This window comes from Ursus arctos, unplaced genomic scaffold, assembly GCF_023065955.2.
Source record: "Ursus arctos isolate Adak ecotype North America unplaced genomic scaffold, UrsArc2.0 scaffold_17, whole genome shotgun sequence".
In the NCBI taxonomy this organism is placed as follows: Eukaryota; Metazoa; Chordata; class Mammalia; order Carnivora; family Ursidae; genus Ursus; species Ursus arctos.
The window spans coordinates 7,689,255-7,711,695 of NW_026622841.1; the positions used below are offsets into that span (position 1 = coordinate 7,689,255).

At 39.9% G+C, this 22,441-nt stretch overlaps 2 protein-coding genes across 7 annotated transcripts in view; both read left to right on the forward strand.

Annotated features, from left to right (window-relative positions):
• The window catches only part of RTTN (rotatin), a 182,450-nt gene that overhangs the window by 128,256 nt on the left and 31,753 nt on the right, over positions 1-22,441 (forward strand). For 4 of the 5 annotated variants that reach the window (XM_026496475.4, XM_026496476.4, XM_044383083.3 and 1 more), the window contains 6 exons: positions 319-445; positions 2,599-2,801; positions 5,788-6,055; positions 11,623-11,726; positions 12,823-12,892; positions 13,810-14,226. In XM_026496475.4, the coding sequence (XP_026352260.2) occupies positions 319-445; positions 2,599-2,801; positions 5,788-6,055; positions 11,623-11,726; positions 12,823-12,892; positions 13,810-13,895 (858 nt within the window). In that variant the 3' untranslated portion in view covers positions 13,896-14,226. Of the gene's footprint in view, positions 1-318; positions 446-2,598; positions 2,802-5,787; positions 6,056-11,622; positions 11,727-12,822; positions 12,893-13,809; positions 14,227-22,441 lie in introns of those variants that run through there. The other variant, XM_048218461.2, reaches the window with a different exon arrangement.
• The window catches only part of CD226 (CD226 molecule), a 111,988-nt gene continuing 103,408 nt past the window's right edge, over positions 13,862-22,441 (forward strand). The window contains exon 1 of one of the 2 annotated variants that reach the window (XM_048218465.2): positions 13,862-13,939. The gene's annotated coding sequence lies outside the window, so the exon portion shown is untranslated. Of the gene's footprint in view, positions 13,940-14,307; positions 15,831-22,441 lie in introns of those variants that run through there. The other variant, XM_057313330.1, reaches the window with a different exon arrangement.

Here is a 22,441-nt window from a genome sequence, read left to right on the forward strand (position 1 = left end):
GTTTACTCAGTGTAGTGAGATATCACCGTCTTTCCGCATTTACATGTTTAGAAGCTGTTTTTTAAACGTTTCTTACCTAAGTTATGTATTGTGGCCACATCAGTGTTGAAGGGACTTCCTGAGACTGGTTGGGCTCCTGGTCAGGGCAGTCCTGAGCAAGGTGCTAAATCCGTCTGCAGGATTCCTATGCCAGCTTGCACTAATCAGAACAAAGATAAATTCAGTTTTTATCTCATGTTGGTAACAGATTTTTTTGATTTTAATTTTATATTTTCATATATTCAGACTAATACGGTCCGTATTTCCTTTTCACAACAGGAAGCAGCCCTTGAAGCTCATCTTGTTCCTGTCTTACACTCTCTCTGGCCTTGGCTTTTGATGGATGATTCGTTGATGCAAATTGCCCTGCAGCTACTTTGTGTCTATACTGCAAATTTTCCAAATGGTAAATAGATCCGAATACTGTCTTTCAGTAATATACTAAAATACTAATTTTATATAATGTTGTTCAAGTGGACTGGAAAAACAAATACATATTTTGAAGTGTTTCTCCTACTTACAGGGCGTATGTTGGTTAAAGGGAAGCTTTCTCATAGGTATTGTAAGATACTTCAGTGTATGTTAAGATAAGAAGAGTCATTAGACAGCTCAGGGAATAGAGAGGGAGAAACTCACCTGGTTATATGGCAGTGGGAAATTGAATTTAATAGGAAAATTGAGAGAGTGAAAATTATGATGTAAGACCTTAAGAACCAAATAAAAGTTAAAACTTATAGATTCTAGAGTAGGAGCTGGTGTGATGAAAGGTAGCTCTGGATAGTTGGCCTTGTGATAACTGATGTCATTGGGATACCTCTTTTCATTCCTTTAACAGGTATTTTAATGAGAAGCCACTAAGTGCCATACATTGTTAGAGGCTGACAGCTAAGAGTGAGCAAAGGCGAGGGTGGAGGTGATTTGAGAAGAGAGGAGAAGGTGTGAAGTAGCTGTTTGAGCTGAGGGAAAGCAAACCCACTCTGAAGGTGAAGTAGGATTGCTGGCAGTATTCATTTCCCCTTGAAAACTCGGTCATATATGTAAGGTCTGGTCAGCAAGTGAGCATGCTGTCTTCCAGCCACCATTCAGCAGCTCAGCAACTGGGTTCTGCGAATGTCAAAAGATATTCAGAGAAGGGAGTGGAACTCAAAACAATTCGGAGTCCATCTCGTCATTACCTTGTGCTTAGGGTAGCTTATTCCTTGATGGTCAGACATGGGCCTCCACCCCAGCTCTGGGCTGTCCGTTCCTGGAGCGCACGCAGCTTGTCTCTCACCAGCAGAGACCGGTGACGCAAACAGACCTTCAAGTTCTTAAAACCTAAACTTCCACTGTGGTGTATGGAGTGCACCATGGCACAGAATTTCCTTGTTTTCATTCTGTCACTGACTTTCTCGCTCTTACCTCTGCTTGGACAGTCTCCTGTGGCTGCAACCTGCAGCTCAGCACCCCTCACAGCACAGCCAGTGCAGTAGACCATCTGCCCGGTGCTGCATCTGTGCCTTGTCCTTCTTTAGCCTCCTTCACGCCTTCGTTGAGGGTTTAGGGAAGTAAGCAGGGAGAAAAATCAGTTACTAAACATTGAGCAAAAGAAACATATTTTAAGTCTTTTGAAGCTATAATCTATGTTACTTTTATACTTAAAATTGATGTAGATATGAGATTGTGGGTAGGTTACTAAATCGAGAAAGAAACTTTATTTCTCTGTCTGGTTTGTTTTCAAGCATCATTTAGTGGATTTAATAGAAACCTTGCTATTTGGATACTGCTATATAGTGTGAATACACGAAAGATCACTGTATTTATTTGTGTTTACTTGCCTTTTATGACTTTTTTTGCAGAATGTATTTGATTCTGATCTAGTTATACGTAAGCTGGCCTCCTTGCATGGACTTTCACAAGTTAATTTACTTTAGATTTATGTTACAATACAGTAAAATGAATTTCTAACTCTTTTATGATTATTTTATGCCCGAGATAAATCCATATGGTTGTTTGATTTGCTGAGAAAACACTGGACTCTGGAAAACCAGCTGATGCCACTGCTGGCTCTTGCTGCTTATGGACTGTGTCACTCTGAGCAAGTCAGTGGCTTCTCTGAGGCTATGCCCTTAGATAGCATACATGGCTGGTACCATTTGTATGTGCCCACGCCCCAGGATTATTGTGTCCCTCTTTTTTTTTTTTCCTTCTGTAAAATGAAAGCATTAGACCAAGTTACCTCCCATTTCTAAAATTCTGTTCTTCTACACAAGTCTTTATTTAGATGTCTTTTTAAAGAACTATTTAAAAACTTCTTATGTATATTTTATTCTTTAGAAAAAAATAAACTTAGTGTTTTAAAATGCCCTATTGAGATCATTAGACCCTCAGTGAGGACGACAAATCCATTAGGTTGAATGTAGCCATCAACACTAGCCTTTAGTGACGATTTGCAATTCATAGGTTAGTGGATAACTCATTGATGGACAGATATTCCTTTACTTAGGGTTTTTTAACTAAATAGAGAAACTAAGAAGACATTGTGATAGGCTGTTTTTTGTTTTTTTTTTTTTCTTAAAGGTTGCAGTTCTCTTTGTTGGTCAAGTTACGGACTCCATCCGGTTCAAGCTGCGTACAGAGGAGCCCCAGGCACATCTCTGATGGGGTGTATCCTGAAGTTGGCTTCCCAGATGCCTCTTGAGAACACTGCAGTTCAGCAGATGGTTTTTATGTTTCTTTCAAACCTGGCCTTATCTCACGACTGTAAAGGAGTAATTCAGAAAGTAAGTACTTAATCTCTCTCCTTCATATATTTTTTTAAAGATTTATTTATTTATTTTAGAGAGAGAGTTTGCGTGAGAATGGGGAGAAGGGCAGAAAAAGAGGAAGAGAATCTCAAGCAGACTCCCCACAGAACGTGGAGCCTGACGCAGAGCTTGATCTCACGACCCTGAGATCACACACCTGAGCTAAAACCAAGAGTTGGACTCAGCCAACTGAGCCACCCAGACAGGCATCCCCTTCATATCTTGAAAAAGATAGTAAAATAATCCTTCTAATTGAGAACATGTATGAAAAATCTAGAACTCAATTTCTAGGATTAAATTATTACGATTTCAAGACATTGGATTTTAAAAGATTGTTAAAGGATTAAGAAGGTTCACTTTGTTTAAAGCCAGTTGATGACACATAAGAAGTGACAAGCTAGAGTATGATCATGCCATTTCCTTTTCGTTTATCTTCTTAGCTTCTGGATTATATCTTATCTTTCTTAAAAATGAGGGGTTTAGAAAGACAGCTGTCTTACATTTATTTGAGATCATAAAAGTAATGTATTGGTCTTTCTGTAGACCAAATTGAGCAATAACAATTTCTGTTCAATTTACATTGTCAAAATGGTGTGTGAAGTCACAGCCACTTCTCCCCACTTAGACGTAACTTCTTTATGACATAATAGGTGATGTTATCAGTCCTCTGGGACTCCAGTGCCAAAACTTGACTTCTTATCACTCATTTTAACCGAGGGTACTTTTCAAGGGATTGAACGAGTTAAATGAATTCTAATACACATGTTCAGTGAGATTATATTTAGATGTGTATGAACAGAATCCCTAATTTGGAAGATCCTTTCGGATGTGAATATGATCACATTATCTATTATTTACTAGTACGTAGTACTTTGAGTGTTTCTGTTTCTTCTACATGGAGGTCAAGACAAATTACGAAAGTTGACAGCATTCCTCAGAATTTAGTCTCCTCTTTTTCTACTGTGTCAGCTCCCCATACCCCACCCACCCCAAAAAAACCCACTTTGACTGCAGTCTCCAAATAAATAGCAGTTATGACTAAGGAACAATCTTTTCAGTGTTGTGTTGGAGCTTCCTCAGGCTGGCTCATGAGTGTCATTGCTGATTTTCAGGAATTTTGTGACCTAATTGACATCACAGTGCTATCTTGAAATCAGCCAACTGAGTAAGTTGGCAAAAGGTACAAATCAGGGGCCCACTACTCCCACCAGAAGCAGCTGATTATTTCCTGGCATAAGGCTGGATATACGTGTGAAGTCATGCTGAGCTGGCTGTGTGTGGTGCTGTTTGCACGTGTGTGGGAGCACAGACCGGGGATAGGGTTTCCTGCCACCTCCCTGTAGAGCACATGGGTAAAGCCGAATAGGAACTAACTCCCAAATGACTGCTAATCTTGGGTCTGACGTGTGACTTTGAGCTGGAGACCTTATCTCCTTAAGCTTCATTTGTAAACTTCTCGGGTTAAACAACATGATTTTGAAGGTGTCTTCCACTCTCAGGCCATATTACTGTAGTCAAGCATAGTTTGATACATATTTCATGGGACTCTATTTCAGGTGTGGCTCAATCAAGTTCTTTTTCCTCTTCTCTAATTAGGCAACCCCTGAGCCTTCCCCTGCTGCTTTGTCATAATGAGCCCTGGGCACTACAGTTATACCTCTCCATTACTCATCTATAGGCATTAGAAAATGTAGCCAGCATTGTTGGACAGCTGAGGTTCTAAAATGTCTGGTTTCTCGCCACCATGTCTAGTATAGGAAATTGTCTAAAAGCATCTTTAGCTCTAGCAAAAAGAAGGAATGCCCATAGCGTATTTATAATTTAAGGCACTGCCATATATTTTATCAGTAGCATCTACTCCAAATCTCCAGTATCATGGCAGAATCTAGCTGAACGGCAAAGGCGAGGGATAAATCTAAAAAGCATTAATTTGGACTGAGTGATGAGAAGTAGCTGTGAGTGATGGCAAGTACAGTGCAAAGTAGGCATGTAGTTTTACAGTTTACTTGTTGCTTGGGTTATGTTGCTAATATTTCTGTAGCTCATTTCATTTTTGTTTTTTATTTTTTATTTTTTTAAGTTTTTACTTAAATTCCAATTAATTAACATATACAAGGCAATACTAGTTTCAGGTGTACAGTGTAGTGATTGAGCACTTCTGTATCATTTCATTTTTAGACTCAGAGTCCTTCTATGTAAAAGTGTTAAATTTACCTTATAGATTCAAGCCAACAACTTGATTTAGGTGCAGGAGAACCCAAGAAATAGGCCAGAATAGATTATTAAGCAGGAGAGAGATGAGAGTTATTCTGGACATTTATGGAAGTTAAGTGATCATGTTTCTGTACCCTGATCAAAATATTTAGCTGGTATTTTTGGTATTCATCTCTAAGTTTACTAGAATAGCATGTAGCCATGAGAAATTATCTGTGAAGATAAGTGGTAGTTAGGGTAAAGTGAATATAAGATGTACACATAGAATTTTTTTTTTTATTTTTAAGAACACTTAGATTCAGGTCTCTTCAGTACTACTAGAGTTGTTAACTGGTATCCAAGACTGATTTGGGTTTTGTTTCTTTTTCCTCCCCATAAGATAGCTTTTAATGAGTAGCAAAATTGCCAGAAGGCAGACAGAAAGAGAAAACTCAGGAGGCCTGAAATAATCCCCAAACTGAACTATCCATCCTAAATAATTAAGAGTTGACTATATGTAGTTATTTTATCCATCATCAGGAAAGAATTAGTAAGAATTAAAATTTGAGCACTATTTTGTTCTCCTCAACTTATTCACTTATACCTAGAAACAATATAGATGGAATATTTGGAAGGTAGGTGGTAGGAGGAAGGAGGAATTAAAGTTGTAGAATAGAAGAGCAGAATTCTAGTTAATTGGTCTCCAAGGGACAAGGAAAATAATGAAGAGACTCAGGAAGAAAATAATATTCTCTCTATTTACCCACAGAGCAACTTCTTACAGAACTTTCTATCTCTAACATTGCCAAAAGGAGGAAATAAGCATCTCAGTAATCTGACCATTCTTTGGTTGAAGTTACTCCTGAATATATCATTTGGAGAAGATGGGCAACAAATGATCCTGAGGCTGGATGGCTGTTTAGACTTACTTACAGAGATGAGCAAATACAAGCATAAGACCAGCCCTTATATACCACTTCTTATCTTTCATAATATTTGCTTCAGTCCTGCCAATAAGCCCAAGATCCTGGCTAATGGTGAGTATTCACATTATACCCCCCTCACACATACATGGGCATCTCTTTATACATGTGGTCATTTCTAGGGTATTCCATTCTGATTACAACACAAAATTGTTTTATAAATAATTTGTCAGATATTCATTAAGCACCACTGTGTTTAAGGCACTGTGGGAGCATAGAGGCTGTTGGAATGAATCAGGGGTGATTCCGTCCTCAGAGGTGAACCAGACGTGTCTCCAGCCCTCCAGGGACTGCCAGGAATCTTCTCGGGGTTAGCAGGTCTTGCCTCTGGTGGCCACACTGGATCCAGCAGGAAGGAGGAGCTTGTAGTGGGCGCTGTCTGGCCTCACCCTGACTGCTTCCATCTCTCTTCCCCTCGCTCCTCTAGATCTCTGAGCAGATGCTGCCTCAGTGAAGCCTTTCCACACCCATCACACTGTCAGCATGATGGTCCCCACATCCTTCTTCCTGCTTCGTCTCCTTCCCTGTCATTCACTGTCTCCCCTTCCTGTTTTATTTTTCTCCATAGCATTATCAGCAGTTGAGATACTATATGTTTTCAGCATGTATCCGTTTATTCCTAGTCTGCCCACACTAGAATATTAGCTCTCATGAGGTCAAGAGGCTTTTGTCTGTCTTCTTCACATCTATCTGTAGCATCTGGAATTGTGCCTGTTACTATGAGCACTTCAGTGAGTGTTCAGTGATTGAGAGAGCTCCTGAGCAGGCAGGAGAATTCAGAACCCAAGACCAAATGGTGAAATTAGCCTTACAGAGACTCATTCTCTGAGATGTGGGACAGATGAGGCAAGGATCCAGAAAAATTTTGAAGCAGAAGGAGGGCAATGGAAAGCTCTGTTTCTGCATCCATGTGCTGTTTCTGTGAGGAGAGTGTGAATTTTATAGGGAGGGAGTTTTATAAGGTTACATTGCATTGTTTTTGGAGGAAAAAAAAAAAAGAGGCGGTCTCTAGACCTCCACACACCTGGTGTTGGATGCCAACCCTATGTGCTCACTCCAGCATCACCTGCGGCAGCTTCCCTGGGTCTAGTTTCTTCATCTGTAAAATAACGCTTCCTTTCTTGGTTTTGGTAGAAATCAGTTTATAAACACACGTAAAGTGCCTAGTACCATTTATGGTACATGGTAGATGCTCCAGATAGATGAATTCTGTTTTCTGTTCATGTTTTTTACTTAATCTTTCTTAGTGGTGTTTTTCTGTGACACATGGAGTTTTCTAAGTGAGTGGCAATGATTCTGCATACGTCCTGCTGTGTACACAGTGGTGATTCTCTTTTTCTGATAATTATGGAATTATCGGAAATACAGGGATGATTTTAGAAGCTCGGTCAGCTTTTAACTTAGCGGAATGAACTGTGGATATGAGCTCTTCCACTGATGCTGTGCTGGCTGCCATGCGGGTGTGCCTCAGGCCTCACTTCGTTAAAGTGAGGCTAATGATAGGCCTTACCTCATAGGGCAGTGAGGTATCTGTTCCCAGGCCTGCTATCACCTATTTGTTTTTCATTTTCTCAGAAGTTTTTCTTTGGGACTTCTCACTGCAATTTTATTATTGAGAGAGTTGGAAAAAGGATGGGCTTTAGGGAATTCAAGGAGAAGTCTACATTTTCCCTCTGGATTTATTTTTAGCATTTCTTTGTAATAGCGATGCTTTCTCTTCTTCCTTAACTTAAAGCAGTTGGACAAAATTTTGGTAAGAAGTAGCTTCCTCAGCCCCAGAGACGTGCGATCAGGGGCCTCCGAGACAGGGATAGGAGGCAGCAACTGTGCAGTTTTTGTACAGGCCTTTGAAGACATGTCACGAGTACTGCCTCCCATTTCCAACTGGGGATCCAGAGGGAGGGCTTAGCAGAGTCAGCTAGCTTAAAAATCTACCAGGTAAGACTGCAAAAACTCTGCTCATTAGTGCCCAAACCTCTCGTTTTGATTGTCAGAAATGGAGTGGGTTGTGGGGCTTGACCTTACTGGTGAAAATAGAGCTAGAGTATTCCTTATTTTTGGTAATTTCAGGCAAGGACTCCTCTGAAGACGACAAAATTATGCTAGATAAAATATATCAAAATTCACGTTAAAAAAATCAAAGAACTAAAAAGATAGTGGGAAACTCCCAGGCCAATTTTGATTGAAAGTTTGTGCCTAGAGAGACACAATATATATATATGAAGTATATAGTTTTTGTTTCAAGGACATTTGCCAACTTTGTATGTTTGGTTTTTGTTCAGGCATGCCAAGGAGTCAGGGAACAACGGAGTGTCCAAGATAGGGAGTTTATGGGCCATCTTGTTTGTAGTAAGGTGGAACACCAAAGAATTAACCTCTTAGGAGAAGGATGAATCAAAATTAAATTGGTCCCCCAACCCTTATCCAGGTGATTATAAAGAAAAGAAAAAAACAAGTGTGAGAGTGGGCACCACAGACTGCTCCTCACAGCTCTGTACCCCAGAAATGTAGAGCCTCAGTGGCCTGTGACCTTGGTTTGTGCTGAACCTCGATTGACTGCCTCTGGGTGTTTAGCAGAGGCAATCTGCCACTCTGATGGTTGGAGGACAAGTGCATACTGGGTCTCAGAGAAACCTCCACAGTTTTTCAAAAGTGGTAACCAGGGTGTGGTTAAATGTGACCAAGTACAGCAAGAACCATGGCAACATGAGTGAGAACCAGCAGAGAAAATACACCGACTCGTCTGCCTAGGCTTCTGGTATTGGAATTAGGAAACCCAGATTTAAAGATAAATTTATTTATGCCATATGTAGATAAGTAAGTGACAAGCCTGGAAACGTTTGCAGGAGATAGGAAAGTGAAAAATTGAAAGATTTGAAATAATAATTAAACAAGTCTATAAATGTATATGTACCCAACATGGGAGTACAACATGGGAGACTTTTGCTGAACTCTTGTATCTCTAGCCAGTCTGTGGTTGCAGTTTCATGATTTGACAAATAAAATTGCATCCCAGTCACCTCTTTTCCCAATCAGTGTATTGTCATTAAATCTAATTTGTAATATGCTATTAAAACTATTTCTCATCTTTATGCAAAATATAGTCATAAAAAAATCTCTTTTAGCTTTATCATTAATTCAGCTCTGGTTTCTTGCATTTGTTGATTTTCATGGTGTAAATACTCTTAAATAGCTGATTCAAGCTAGCAATATGACCATCTAAGTTTGTAATTAACTCAATTATATTAAGAGGAAAGGTAATAAGTATTTAAAACTCATCATTTCCTACTTACTAGCTACATTTTACTGTTATCTCTTCTCTTGAAGTTATTTATAGGTGTATGTGGGTGCTCACTTCATACCTATTAAACTCTAAAAAATTTTTTTAATTTTTTAATTTAAATTCAATTAATTAACATATGGTGTATTATTTAGGGGTATAGGTCTATGAGTCATTAGTCTTATATAATATCCAGTGCTTATTACAACACATACCCTCCCCAGTGTCCATCACCCAGTTACCCTATCTCCCCTGCCTCTCCCCTCTGGCGACCCTCAGTTTGTTTTCTATGAATAAGAGTCTCTTATGGTTTGTCTCCCTCTCTGGTTTCGTCATGTTTCATTTTTTTCCTCTTTCCCTATGATCCTCTGCCTTGTTTCTTAAATTCCTCATATCAGATTGATCAGAGTCTTTCTCTGACTGACTTACTTCACGTAGCATAATACCATCTAGTTCCATCCAGGTCGTTTCTAACGGCAGGATTTCGTTTTTGGATGGCTGCATAATATTCCGTTGTATATATATACCACATCTTCTTTATCCATTCATCTGTTGATGGACAACCTATTAGTTAAACTTAAAAATGTTTAATGTGCCTTTTTTGTATGCATGCTATATTTCACAATGAAATGTATTTTTTAAAAATTGATCCAGTGGCATCATCATTGGGGACATGACATTAATTGATCTATATATGTACTTTATTAAAAATGGTTAAGATGGGCGCCTGGGTGACTCAGCAGTTAAGTGTCTGCCTTTGGCCCAGGTCATGATTCCAGGGTCCTGGGATTGAGCCCCGCATCGGGCTTCCCGCTTAGTGTGGAGTCTGCTTCATCCTCTGCCCCTGGCCCTGCTTATGCTCTCTCAATCTTGCTCTGTGCTCTCTCGCTCCCAAATAAATAAATGAAATCTTTAAAAAGAATGCTTAAGAGATAGTAACTAGTCGAGGGAGTTGTTATACTTAGATTATGGGTTATATGTTCTGTGTTTAGTACACTATATAAAAATATCACTTGATGATACTCAGAAGAAACACATGGGAACCACCCTTTCATTTCATGACGTGCCCTAAGAGGACCAGCTGCCACATACAACCTCACATAACCAATTCCATCGGATAACCATATAGGCTAGTTATGGGAAAGTTAGGGTCTAGGAAAAGCAAGTGAACTAGGGAATGTAGAGGAGGTGGTAAGGAGTAGGGGCTAGTTGGCAGGAAAGCTCAGTACCCACATATACCTTCCACACTGTCCCTCCAGTGGTCAGAAGTTACTTTATGGAGTAGCTTTTTTTTTTTCTCTGTAAAAGATTTAAAATTCCTTAAAATTTCTTTAAAAACAAAACAGAATTACTGAAGCAGCGTTTTTGTTGCCTTAATTATGGAATCTTTCATCCAACTAGTATTTATTGAGCCCCTAAAATAAACTGGCACTGTGGTTGGAATATTCATCAGTGAGCAGACACACACTTTGCCCTGAACCAGGTTACGTGTAATTAGATGCATCCAGTAGCGTGGGGGTGGTTACACATACGGAGAGTTCCCATGACAACCCTTAAGAATGCTACCTGTCTTTAAACATACATTTTAGAGGAAAAATAATTTGCTACAATTTAATGATACATAAAAATAAGTAATAAGATAGGTTCATGTATTGGTCAGAAATGCCCTGAGAGTTTCCTTGCGATTGGACTTCTTTGCATCTGCACTTAAAGTGAGTAGGCCGCTGCAGATGATTTGTAAGTCTGGATTTCCTACTCTGGCGAGCTTTGCAAAAAGGGAGCTAATCTCGTGTGTTGATGTGCCTTTAAATCACTTTTCCCTCTGACGTACACATACACAAAAACATTTCTCTAAAATGTTTAGTCCTTTTTTAAAAGGCTTAACCAATTTTGTATTTCTTGATTATTGTTTTCTATAGTAACCCATGCTGTTGAAGTTCTTATTGTAGTCTTTATAATTTATCATAAGAGCAAATCTGTTTTCCTGTACACGAAAATGTGAGCTATAATTGAACAGCTCATTTATACAACTCTTTGTGTAATTACTTACTTCTGCACTATTGTTGTTTAAATGAATGTGCCGTTGTTGAATTAGGGCCAAAAAAATTAGGCTGCCATGGCCTCCCTGACTATTCTGTGCCTGTCATGAAAATAATTTGTTTTGAGGTTGTCCTCCCACATATGGTATACAAGATTGTTTTTGCCATAGTCTAGTGACTGTGTATTTTTGTATGTATTCTGATGAGGAAAAAGGGAGTATTTGACTAGTCCAAGATCAGAATACATTGTAATGTCTGGGACTGAACTTTTTTTTTTTTTTTCCTAATGTGTTTATTATTAGAAAAAGTCATCAGTGTACTAGCTGCCTGTCTGGAAAGCGAGAATCAAAATGCTCAGAGGATTGGAGCAGCTGCGCTTTGGGCTCTGATTCACAATTATCAAAAGGTCAGTTTTTAAAGTCCTTGTTATAGCCAGGGGCACACACCAACCCTCTGAGGATGCACCCAGGGACGCCGGAGGAGTGTCAGTAAGAGAAAAAAATGAACTCAGAGACCTTGTTGCCTTGTGCATTTATACAATTAGTGAGCCATCAGTTGAAATCTTTTTCATTTAATTAACAGGATGTCTTATTTCAGAAGGGTGTCTCTTTTGGTGAATTTTCCCTGTCGATATAAATTGATTTGGCATATTGGTTTAATGTTAGTATAGATCGCTTCTGCTAAAAGATGTATTAAGGAAAAATGCATCCTGAAATAAAACAGATAATGATGTTTTATCCAGCTGTATGATTCCTCTTTGTCTAGCATGTGCCGTTACTAAGTTTTGAAAAAACTTGGTTCTTGTAAGGCTGTAGCTCAGGGCCAGCCCCAGGTCCGCATCGGCGGTTGCGGACTTGGACTTGCTCTCTCTGGCCTTTGGGCTTCCCTTTCATTGCAGACATCTCATTCCTGAGAGAAATGCCCTTGTATATCTAGCAATTAACAAGTGGCCAAGTGATAGTGTTAGGATAGGCACCATGCTGTTTGTCCCTTGTCTGTGCTGCTCGTTCCCCCCGCTGGCTGGCTGGCGACAGTGTACACGAGGAAAGAGGAGGAAAGAGGCAGCGCTGTCGCTTTCACCCTGTATCCCTAGGGCTTAGCACAGGAGTTGACACTTTGCAGTTACTTAGTGAATATTTGTTGACCGACTGGTACTGTTTGATATACTTCATCTGAAATCTGAGGTTTGAGGGAATGTGAAATATTGAAACCCAGACTAAGTCTTCCTGTAAGACTTGAGATTAGGGGAGAAGGGGCAAAGGGAAGGGCAAGGGAAGAAGCACGTGGAGCTGCAGAGAAAGAAGCGAGCCAGGGAGGGAAGGCTGTGGGCCAGCCAGGGCACAGCGGGATGTTCTCCTTCATAATTCCCCAGCTCTGTCATTATACTTTGTAATATTCTGCTCAGTGCTGTGGTCAGCAGTGGCAACATTAGTATTGCAGTATCTTGATCCATAGCATGTGGAAATAAATCTAATTAATGGATTGCTCTATGTTATCTGCAGGCAAAAACAACTTTGAAAAATCCATCAATAAAAAGAAGAGTGGATGAAGCATATTCCTTAGCAAAGAAAAGTAAGTTTTATTATGAAAGAGATTACAGTTAAACTTGGAAGCTATTAAGTGAATTCTCTGATTAATGAATCGTTGGGATAGTTCACAGAAAGATGACCGTTTTCTACACTGATGTTTGAGAAGCTTTTTTATCGAAGCATTATAAAATGTGCTGGTATCTGGTCCATACTTTTCATTATATCACCTTTTTAAATAATAAATTGTTTTGATAGATGAAGGTTTGAGATATAATTTCTTAAAACATGTCTTTGATCTTTCTCCAATTCATTTTCTTTTTCGTGCACTAAACTTCCTTTGCCAGTGGCTACCGCCGTGCTATAATGTGTTCTGAGGTGATAAGAACTGGGCCCAATTAGAATTGACCTTGAACAGAAAACTTTGATCTAACATCAGGGAGTTGAATTACAGTCTTCCGAGAATAGATCGAGTTGCCCCTCTATCCTCTCAGCCCTGTGATGTGATCATGATAGGAGGCAGGGTTTTCTTTTCACAGTTCATTTTTCATTTTAAGTCACACCAGTTTTCACTGAGCATTATTCTTTGAGCACTTTTTATGCTAAGGCACTGTACCGTGTCTTTCTTGTACTGTACTAAGTCTGTTGGTTATTAATTTGTACTTTTATAGTCTGATTTTTTATAAGTGGTTTGTGGATTTTTTGGTCTGTTTCTCACTGTGACCATGAGTTTCTAGAGGTAATTATGTTAGAATTTGTGCATTTGGAGGGATGGCATAGAACATAAAGCAAGGCATTCATTTGGGGTCATAGGTAATGGCGGCCATTATGGAGGTGTATTGTTTTTTGTTTATACTTTTTGGCTAAACTATAAATAAAAATAAATGTGAATTCTGTCTGTTCTTAAGTGCAGTACTAAATTTAATAAACTTACTCTTCTGTACTCTTATTTTTCTCTCTCAGCTTTCTCAAACTCAGAAGAAACCCCTCTAAATGCCTATTACTTGAAATGTCTTGAAAACCTCGTTCAGCTTCTTAACTCTTCCTGAGAGATGTGAGATTCTCCTCCCTGAAACTGATGGCCGCCAGACAGGTGAGCCAACCTTGAAGCAAGCTCTGTGTAGCAACTGTTACCTGGAGACATGCTAAATCTCTGCAAGGTGTTGTGCCTGTCCTGCCTGGTGAGAAATAAAACTGGGACATCTCAGCTCTGTCCCTTTGTACCAGCTCTCTCTGAGTAAGAGCAGCTGACAAGAAGATGATGGACCAAAGGCATAGAAAGTTTTGGGAACATAAACATTTTTATCTTTTTCTGTGCAATTTGCTTTGTAAAAATCATATTTAATAGTTATTTAATAAAATATTTTTAGAAACTAAAAATTGACTAATTGCTGCTTGCAGACTTTTATCAGTCTCATGAATATAAATTTTAGTAATTGGAAGAAGACAGAGTGTTCTGATTTCCTTTCTTCCCTTAATTTTTACATGGAATTTGGCTCTTGTCAGTACAAATCCTTATTTTTCAAACCTTTATATTGCCCAGAACATACACATCGGTAAAGAGATACTTGTATATAAATGTCTATAATTTGGTCAGTAGCTTCTTTATGCAATTTTTAGTGATATTAACTGATTTCCATATGATTTGTAAACTTGCTATGTTTTATTATTTTCACCTTTCAACTTCTGAAATGCTGTGTAATAAAGAAGAAATGAGTTTATGATCAGGTAGGCCTGGGTTCAAATTCTAGCTCAGCCCAACACATCATGAAGACTTAAAAAAATCTAGCAGGAATAAGTTCTGTCAAGTATTCATGATGAAATAACTCTTAATGAACATTAGTTTTGAACTGAGAACTTACACCAATATCATTCAAGTAGTGATCAATTACAGCAGTTTTCCCAACACTTTTGAAAGAAAGAAAATTGTGTCTAAGAAAAGAAAAACACATCGCTATACACACTCATTATTTACACATACACAGTTGTACAGACTCATTATTTAGGGCAAAATGTTCTAATTGAATTATGGTTAGCAAAATAACATTTTTAAAATGCTTTAGCAAATTGCTATCATCACTAAAACAAGCCAGGTGATTTTATTTAAGCTAGAAGCATGAGGACAGAATAGATGTTAAATATTGAAATAGAAGTAGATAAATTTGTGGTGTCTGAAAATTATTGATTAGAAATCTTAACAATAGATCTTGGAAGTTCAGAAGTTCCTGGGCTACCCAAGTTAACTCAAAGAAATGGACATGCCAATACTCTGAAAAATTCACCAATTCTAAGAGCAGGAATCAGGAATTATTTCTACCTTTTCTCCTGGTTTCTTATATCCTGTGCCATTTTCTTGGTATTACCTTATAAGTTCTCATTGATGAATAATGGCATGGATTTCTCTGTAACTTCCATTTTAAAAGCTCTTTCTAGGCCACAGGCATTATTCTCAGAATGTTTATTATTTAGTCTGGCTGCCTGTCTGTAATTTGTCTGTGGCTGCCTGTCTGTCTGTGCTGTGCCTTCTCCTTTTTCTTTCTTCTCATTGGAATTCCTGTCTTTGTATTTGGATCTTATAGATAACTACCATTTTTTCTACAAAAATCAGATCTCTCCAGGGAAGTGATCATTTCCTTTATGGTTCATTGATTGATTAATTGACATGTCAGGGTATCCCTTGCCTCATATTTTGAAATCAGGAAGAGTTGTAATTGATTATTTTCCCTAGCAGTTCAAGGTAGTGCTGTTGGGGGGATTTGTAGCGCAGTAGATTGAACCACTCGGGGATGTTGCCTGCTGATGCCCAGAAGGACTGCCAGCCCTGGAAGAGGAGCAGAGCTAACGGCTTCAGGAAAAGTTGCACTGTCACCTGTTGGTGTTCAGGGACACGAGCCTCAGAGGCATGTCGTCTTCATGGTCCTGGACGGCAGCCCTTCCCATCTGCATCTCTTCAGATTGTGTCCAGACAACCAGGGGGGAAACTGGTAAGTGGAAGATTCCTGAGGTCACTGGCCCACTATTTCAGCAGCTGCTGTGGCGCTAACTTGGGGACCCACCAGCGTCAGAATCCCCTAGGATGTTTGTTGAAATGCAGATTCTTGGACTCACTGAAATGGAGTCTTAGGCCTATGTCTGGGAGAATTGTTAGTGAGCTTCTACTCTCACCACAATTTGAGAACCAATAATTAATACCCCTGATTTTACAGAGAACTGATTAAACATGAAAATGATTTAACATTACCCAACTACTTACTGATGAAATCTGACTTGACTATGGGTGTCTTGAATGCTAGTCAGGTGTGTTTTCTATCACACATCCCTAGTTGTAAGCAGAGATCCAGAAAATAGGTATAGGGGACCAGTTCATGCCTGTGGTCTCCAAATTTCCCATCCTGTGGCCTTTTTTTTTAAATTGGGTTAGTACTGTCTGTGTGCTATGAATGCAGACAAAGCCTGTACCTTTTTAACCAGGATGTGCAGACATTTACAGAGGCTTCTGAATTTAAGACCTTGAGCGGTTTGCAGGAGGAGGCAGCCTTTGGTTTCGAAAACAGAGGAAACAAGTAGAATCTTAGCAGACCTAGCTGGAGACTTTTCATTCTCTTCCTAAAATCACTTTAAAAAACGAGTAACTGGATGTATTTTTCTTTGGTGTTCTGTAAAGAATGAAGTGAAAATAGTATTTGCTGTTTAACTGCAGGTCATCAATTTTCCTTTGTAGCATTAAATATACTCATCATCTGAAGTAATCTTACATCATTAGTCTTTGTGGCTGCACCTTGTCTACCCCCATTTCCTGAGATCTGCTTCTTGACTCATGATGTTCCACAAATTTGGCAAATTGATCAATAGGAATAATGAATGATTAGCATTGCTGCTCTTGCCATAGCCAGATGTGCATACGGTTCTCTTAGGGAAGGAGAGAGCATAACGGAGTGGTTACAGGTATTGGGCTCTGGAGCTATATGGACCTGGTGTCAACCCTGGCTTCATTCCTGCACAGCAGTGGCAGCCCTGGGGGTGCCTTGTAAAGCTGGGGAGAGGTCGGAGTGCCCAGCACAATACCTAGCACATAGTTGATTATCCTTTGGATGTCATCAGTGATTAATTATTCTTATATAGTTCTCGAAGATTGATCTCTCCCTCATTAAAGCATTAAATCCTTTGTGTCCTTGCAACCCTTCTATTTCTTTGGGGAGGGGCATAGGCTGGAAAGTGAGTTATGTTGTCAGAACTGAGGTTTCTACATTCCAAAAGGATTGTCAGTTTCTAGTGGGGATGTGTTCACACTGAGCTCATGGACACTCACCAAGTCATCATGGAGAGCGTAAGTCTTACAAAGCACTGTGTGGAGGTATTAAATGCAGCTGGGTGGACGTGATACATTTTATTCTGCTTGTCAGGTTTTCTGGATTGACTGTGAATTGGTGAAATATTGCTCTTCCCCAATTTGACTTGAAAAATGCAAGAAATATAAACTTTAGTATATGAAAGAAAACCTTAGCTTATAGAATCCATCAGTTTGAGGATAGCCATTTTCTTCTGTCTGCATATTGTTGACTTGTGTGATCCAAACAGTCAAGGGAATTGGATGATTAAATGGCATTGTTTCTGTGAATGGGCAACTTAGGGTTTATTCTTCCTAAGTTAAAAATTATTCTTCATGGGAAATTCCTTATAAAATTCAAATAGTAAGTCAACTGGGACTGAGTGAGAGAATGCTGGACCTCAAGGCTCAGGATGTATGAAAGACTATGCCAAAACCCCAGGATTCGGAGATTTGGCAGCAAGACATGACAAGCTCAGTGTGATCCTGTTTTAAATCTTACCAACAACGTTCATCTTTGCGTTTCATTTGCTCCTTCTGCATTTGAGAAATCTGCTTCAGAAAAAAAAAATGCTCTTTTAAAATAATGTTTCACAAAAGATCCATAAGGTAACATTCAATAAATTTCTCTTTAACTAATTTGGCATGAAAGCCAAGAGAAAAATATGTGTTCTAATGTAGACTCCAAGGAACAAATGCCTTCATGCATTTCTCCTTTTTCAATAATGTCTTTCCCTGTGGTTTTACCTCTACCCATGGCTGTGCCTTTGGAGCGTCTGTGTCCCATGTGGTTCATCTGGGCAGCAAATCTCAGCATTCTGGTGGCAAGCAGATTGCTTGCCGCTCTGGACAAATTCTGAAAACATGATTTCCTCAGATACTCTATTAGAACATTTTTCCCTTGCCTTGCAATGGAAAGAGATTATAAAAAGATTATAAAAGGGAGAACTACTACTTTTAATCATTTTCTGATGAAACTCATAAAGATTGGATTGCAAATAATCTGTTTATGGATATGATACCTGATTTACAGCTTGTATCTGTTAGGGAAAGCCGTGATTGCACGGAGTAGAAAATATAAAGTAATAATGGCTTCACGGGGCACATGGGTGGCACAGTTGGTTAAGCATCTGACTCTTGGTTTTGGCTCATGTTGTGATCCCAGGGTCATGAGATTGAACCCCCCCCCCCATTGGCTCCATGCTCAGCGCAGAGTCGGCTTTATTCTCTCTCTCTGCCCCCTTCCCCCACACATGTGCGAGCATGCGCTCTATCTCTCTCTAAAATAATAATAATAATAATAATAATGGCTTTGGCAAAAGAGGATTTTCTTTTTCTTTTTTTCTATTATGTTGGGTTTTCTCCCACATGTAGGAAGCCCCCAGGGGGCCATTCCTTTGTTGACAGTGTCCTCAGGGACTCAAGTGACCATCCTTCTGCTCGCCTGTCTTTGATAGCACACTTCCTTCAGCAGGTTACCTCATGAATGCCAGAAAGGAAAAGGATGGAAAAAGATGTCCCCAGCTGTCTGTTGCCCTTTTAAGGATCCTTCCTAAAAAACCACTCCAACAACCTGCCCTCACATCTCCTTGGACAGAACACAGTCCATTCATGGTCACTCCCGGCTGCAAGGGTGGTGGAATGCAGTCCTTTAGGTGCACTCACTGCCATATCTAGTGACTCAGGACTCTGCTGGTCAGGAAGGGATGAGGGGCTTGGTTAGGCAACCACCAGTCTCTGCCCCACAGGCCAATGTTCTAGTCAATTTAAGAGAAAAATGTGATATAATTAGGGGTAAAAGTATTTGCCTCCCAAATAAAAAATTAGAGATTAGATGCTGATTGAATTTATTCAATCTGCATTTAGACTTTGTGATTAATTCTAGTTTCTTTTAGAACCAGAAATACTAATTTGAGAGAACAAAGTAAGATGACGTTCTAGCGTGAAGCCAGATGTGCTGTGTGGAGTTTATCCCCACGACATGGAAGCCTTAGCTCTCCAGTGTTCGTTTCTAGAAACGAGCAAGAACTAAGACACTTATTAAGCAATCTAAACCCCAGCCTCTTCCTGTTTTTTTCTGTTTACCGTTTTATCCAGGAATTCTTCTGGATTTTTACTATTTTTGGTAATTACTACTATTGGCTTTTTTTCCCCCCTGTTATCTCACCATACCAGATTCAGTAGCCCTTTGTAAGGGACTGCTTGTTACCAATTATTTGCAAAACATTCAACTCAGTTCTTAAAGAAATAAATATTTTTTACCTCACTTCTGTCATTACTCTTTAATCAAATTCTGTAATTTCTGTAATGAGTCTAAGTGGTTCATACTGTTTAGTAACAGGTATAGCCAGATCTCGGTCAGCATGAAAATTGCCTAGTGGAAGCCAGAGGCCTGTGCTGGAGGGGTCCGCCAGCCCCCGTGCACACGGGCTCCGCTGTCAGCCACTGTGTTTATCAGGAGGATGGAGATTGTTCAATCTTAGAAAATCTGTTCCATGGGGGCCAATTAAGAGAGGTTCTATAACACTATAAGCTTGTAGTATTTCTTTTTTTTTTTTAAGATTTTTTTACTTATTTATTCGACAGAGATAGAGACAGCCAGCGAGAGAGGGAACACAAGCAGGGGGAGTGGGAGAGGAAGAAGCAGGCTCATAGCGGAGGAGCCTGATGTGGGGCTCGATCCCACAACGCCGGGATCACGCCCTGAGCTGAAGGCAGACGCTTAACCGCTGTGCCACCCAGGCACCCCTGTAGTATTTCTTGTAACTTAGACCTTCCTCTTGTTTCTTAACTGGCTGATTCTTGCCTGGCTCCCTATGTACAGTGAAAGATTGCCAGAGGTTAGAGGGTATGGGTACTTTCCCGACGTTATTCCCAACTCACCCTTTACCCCCTCACCTTCTCTAGCTTGCTTACCCCTGCCCTTTCTCTCCTACCTCCGTGACTTAATTCTTTAACTTTCTTCCATCAGGTGCTTCCACCCACCCTCAGGTTTCCATTTCTGCTTTTTTAAAAGGTCAAGATCAAATGTCACCTCTCCCTCAAAGCTGCATCAGATTCCCTAGCTGGGAGGAAATTCTTTAGTCTTTGAGTTTCCACACCAGTTTTAGTTTAGTTTTTTTTTTTTTTTTTAAGCTTTGATATCACTTGTTTTTTTTTTTTCCTTGTATTATGCTGATTTGCATACAGTCGTTCCCACCATCTGCTTAGATGCGGCTTCAAGATTGAGCTTTGATTTTCTTCCTCTCACAATGCCTGGCCTGAAGGAGATGCACAACTTATATTTATTTGAATGAATGAATGAATGAATGAATGAATATGGGAAATACTCTATTAGTAGAAGCTTCAGAATTTCACAATGTAAATTAGGGTAAAAATTCTGTTGACTATCAAAATATGCACAACTGTTAAGTGTTTCCTTTATGAGACTAGATTTTTAAGTTCTAAAAATAATGAAAGAAAAAGTGCTGTTTACAAATATTATAAACTCCTAGAATATTTTTTTAGTTCAGTAGAGAAAGAGGAAAAAACCCAATATTTTAGATACTTTTTGAAAATATAACTAGCACCAACATGAAACAATGACACTAATCTTAAACTTTCAAGATCCGTGCCTTCCTAGGAGTCTTACTTGGGATATTCTTTTTGGGCGGTAGAGTATAGGTTTCAGCTTTTTGAAGACAGAACCGTGAATTCTGAGAGCTATATAAGCTTTGGCTCCAGCACTGTGGAAGAAGCCGAAGAAGCCAGTTTGTATCACCCATGCTGAGTGAGAAGCACCAATCGTCAGGTGACCTGTCAGCTTCCTTCCCGTGCTTCGTTCTTAGTGCCCACGTTTGGCAGCAGGCACTGAAGACTCTGACTTTGACTGAGATAAACATGACACTGCTTTGCACAGAAAGAGAGCAGGGGGCAGTGGTAAAGGCTGAAAGGAAACTTTCAATAGTTTGACCTAATGAGAATTGGGGAAAATACTGCTTCTGGCACCATTGCAGTAGGGAATGACATCTCTAATTGCATCACTTTTAGTCTCTTATGCCTATTTCTTATCCGCAGCTGATAATGCACAGTTCCGTCTGCAGGGTGAGCGCACCACAGCTCGTGTGCCGTGGTTTTGACCCAAATGGGGAAGCTTTAAGCATACAGAGTCTGAATCAAAATGGATAGATCCAATGTGTATAGCATTTGCTCTTATGATTTAAATATGAAATTGTTAAGAATATGGGGGCTGGAACTGACCAACATGGAACTGTCAGGACTGCTGATCCTCCTCCCAGATTCACTCTCAGGAGGGAAGAGAGAGTGGTGAGAGAGCCCCGGCATCACAGTGAGCTGCTGGAACTGTTGTGGTGGGGGTCCTTCTGGTCAGTGGCAGGAGACAGCTCAGCAAGGATTGTGAGGGAAAGCAGAAGATCTTGGGGATTTGCTCTCATTTTTCCCAGCAGTTGCCTTGGGAAGAACAATTCCTGCCCTTGGTTGTTCAGATCTCTGGGTCTAGGGAGCTCACCTGCAAACTCCAGGCAGCCACACAGAATCCCTGTACTCATGAAGGGCTGAGAAAACAGGTAGAGTGCACTGACCCCCAATCAGGCCCTTCTGCTCTCTGCCACGTCAGACCCCCAGCCAAGGCACTACAGTCTTAGAAGTGTCTCTTCCCAGTGCTGCCTCTCACCAACCAGGGCTTGTTTTTGCAGTGGGGAGTGAGTGACTATGATCATTTGTTGTCCTGGACTCTCTACCACTCCTTACTGCAAAATTTAGGAACATCAGAGACAAAAAAAAGTACCCAAGAGAAATGATAACATAATAACGCTAAACTGGAAACAACCCCAAATGCCCAACAATAAGAGAAGAGTTTTTAAAAATTGTGGTTTAGGGGCACCTGGGTGGTGCAGTTGGTTAAGGGTCTGACTCTTGGTTTCTGCTCAGGTCATGATCTCAAGGTTGTGAGATCGAGCCCCGCATCAGATTCTGTGCTCATCACGGAATCAGCTTGAGTCTCTCTCTCCCTCTTCCTCTGCCCCTCCCCGCTGTGCTCTCTCTCTCTCTAAAATAAATGAATAAATCTTTTTAAAAAATTGTGGTTTATTTAGGCAATGAAATGTTGCTAAGCAATAAAAAAATAGCAATATGCTAATAAGCACATCACGAATAAATGTCTAAAACATTACATTGGGGAAAGAAGCCTGACACAAAGAGAAAACACACTGGATAATTCTACTTATATGAAGTTCAATACCAGGCAAAATTCATCTCCAGTGACAGAAG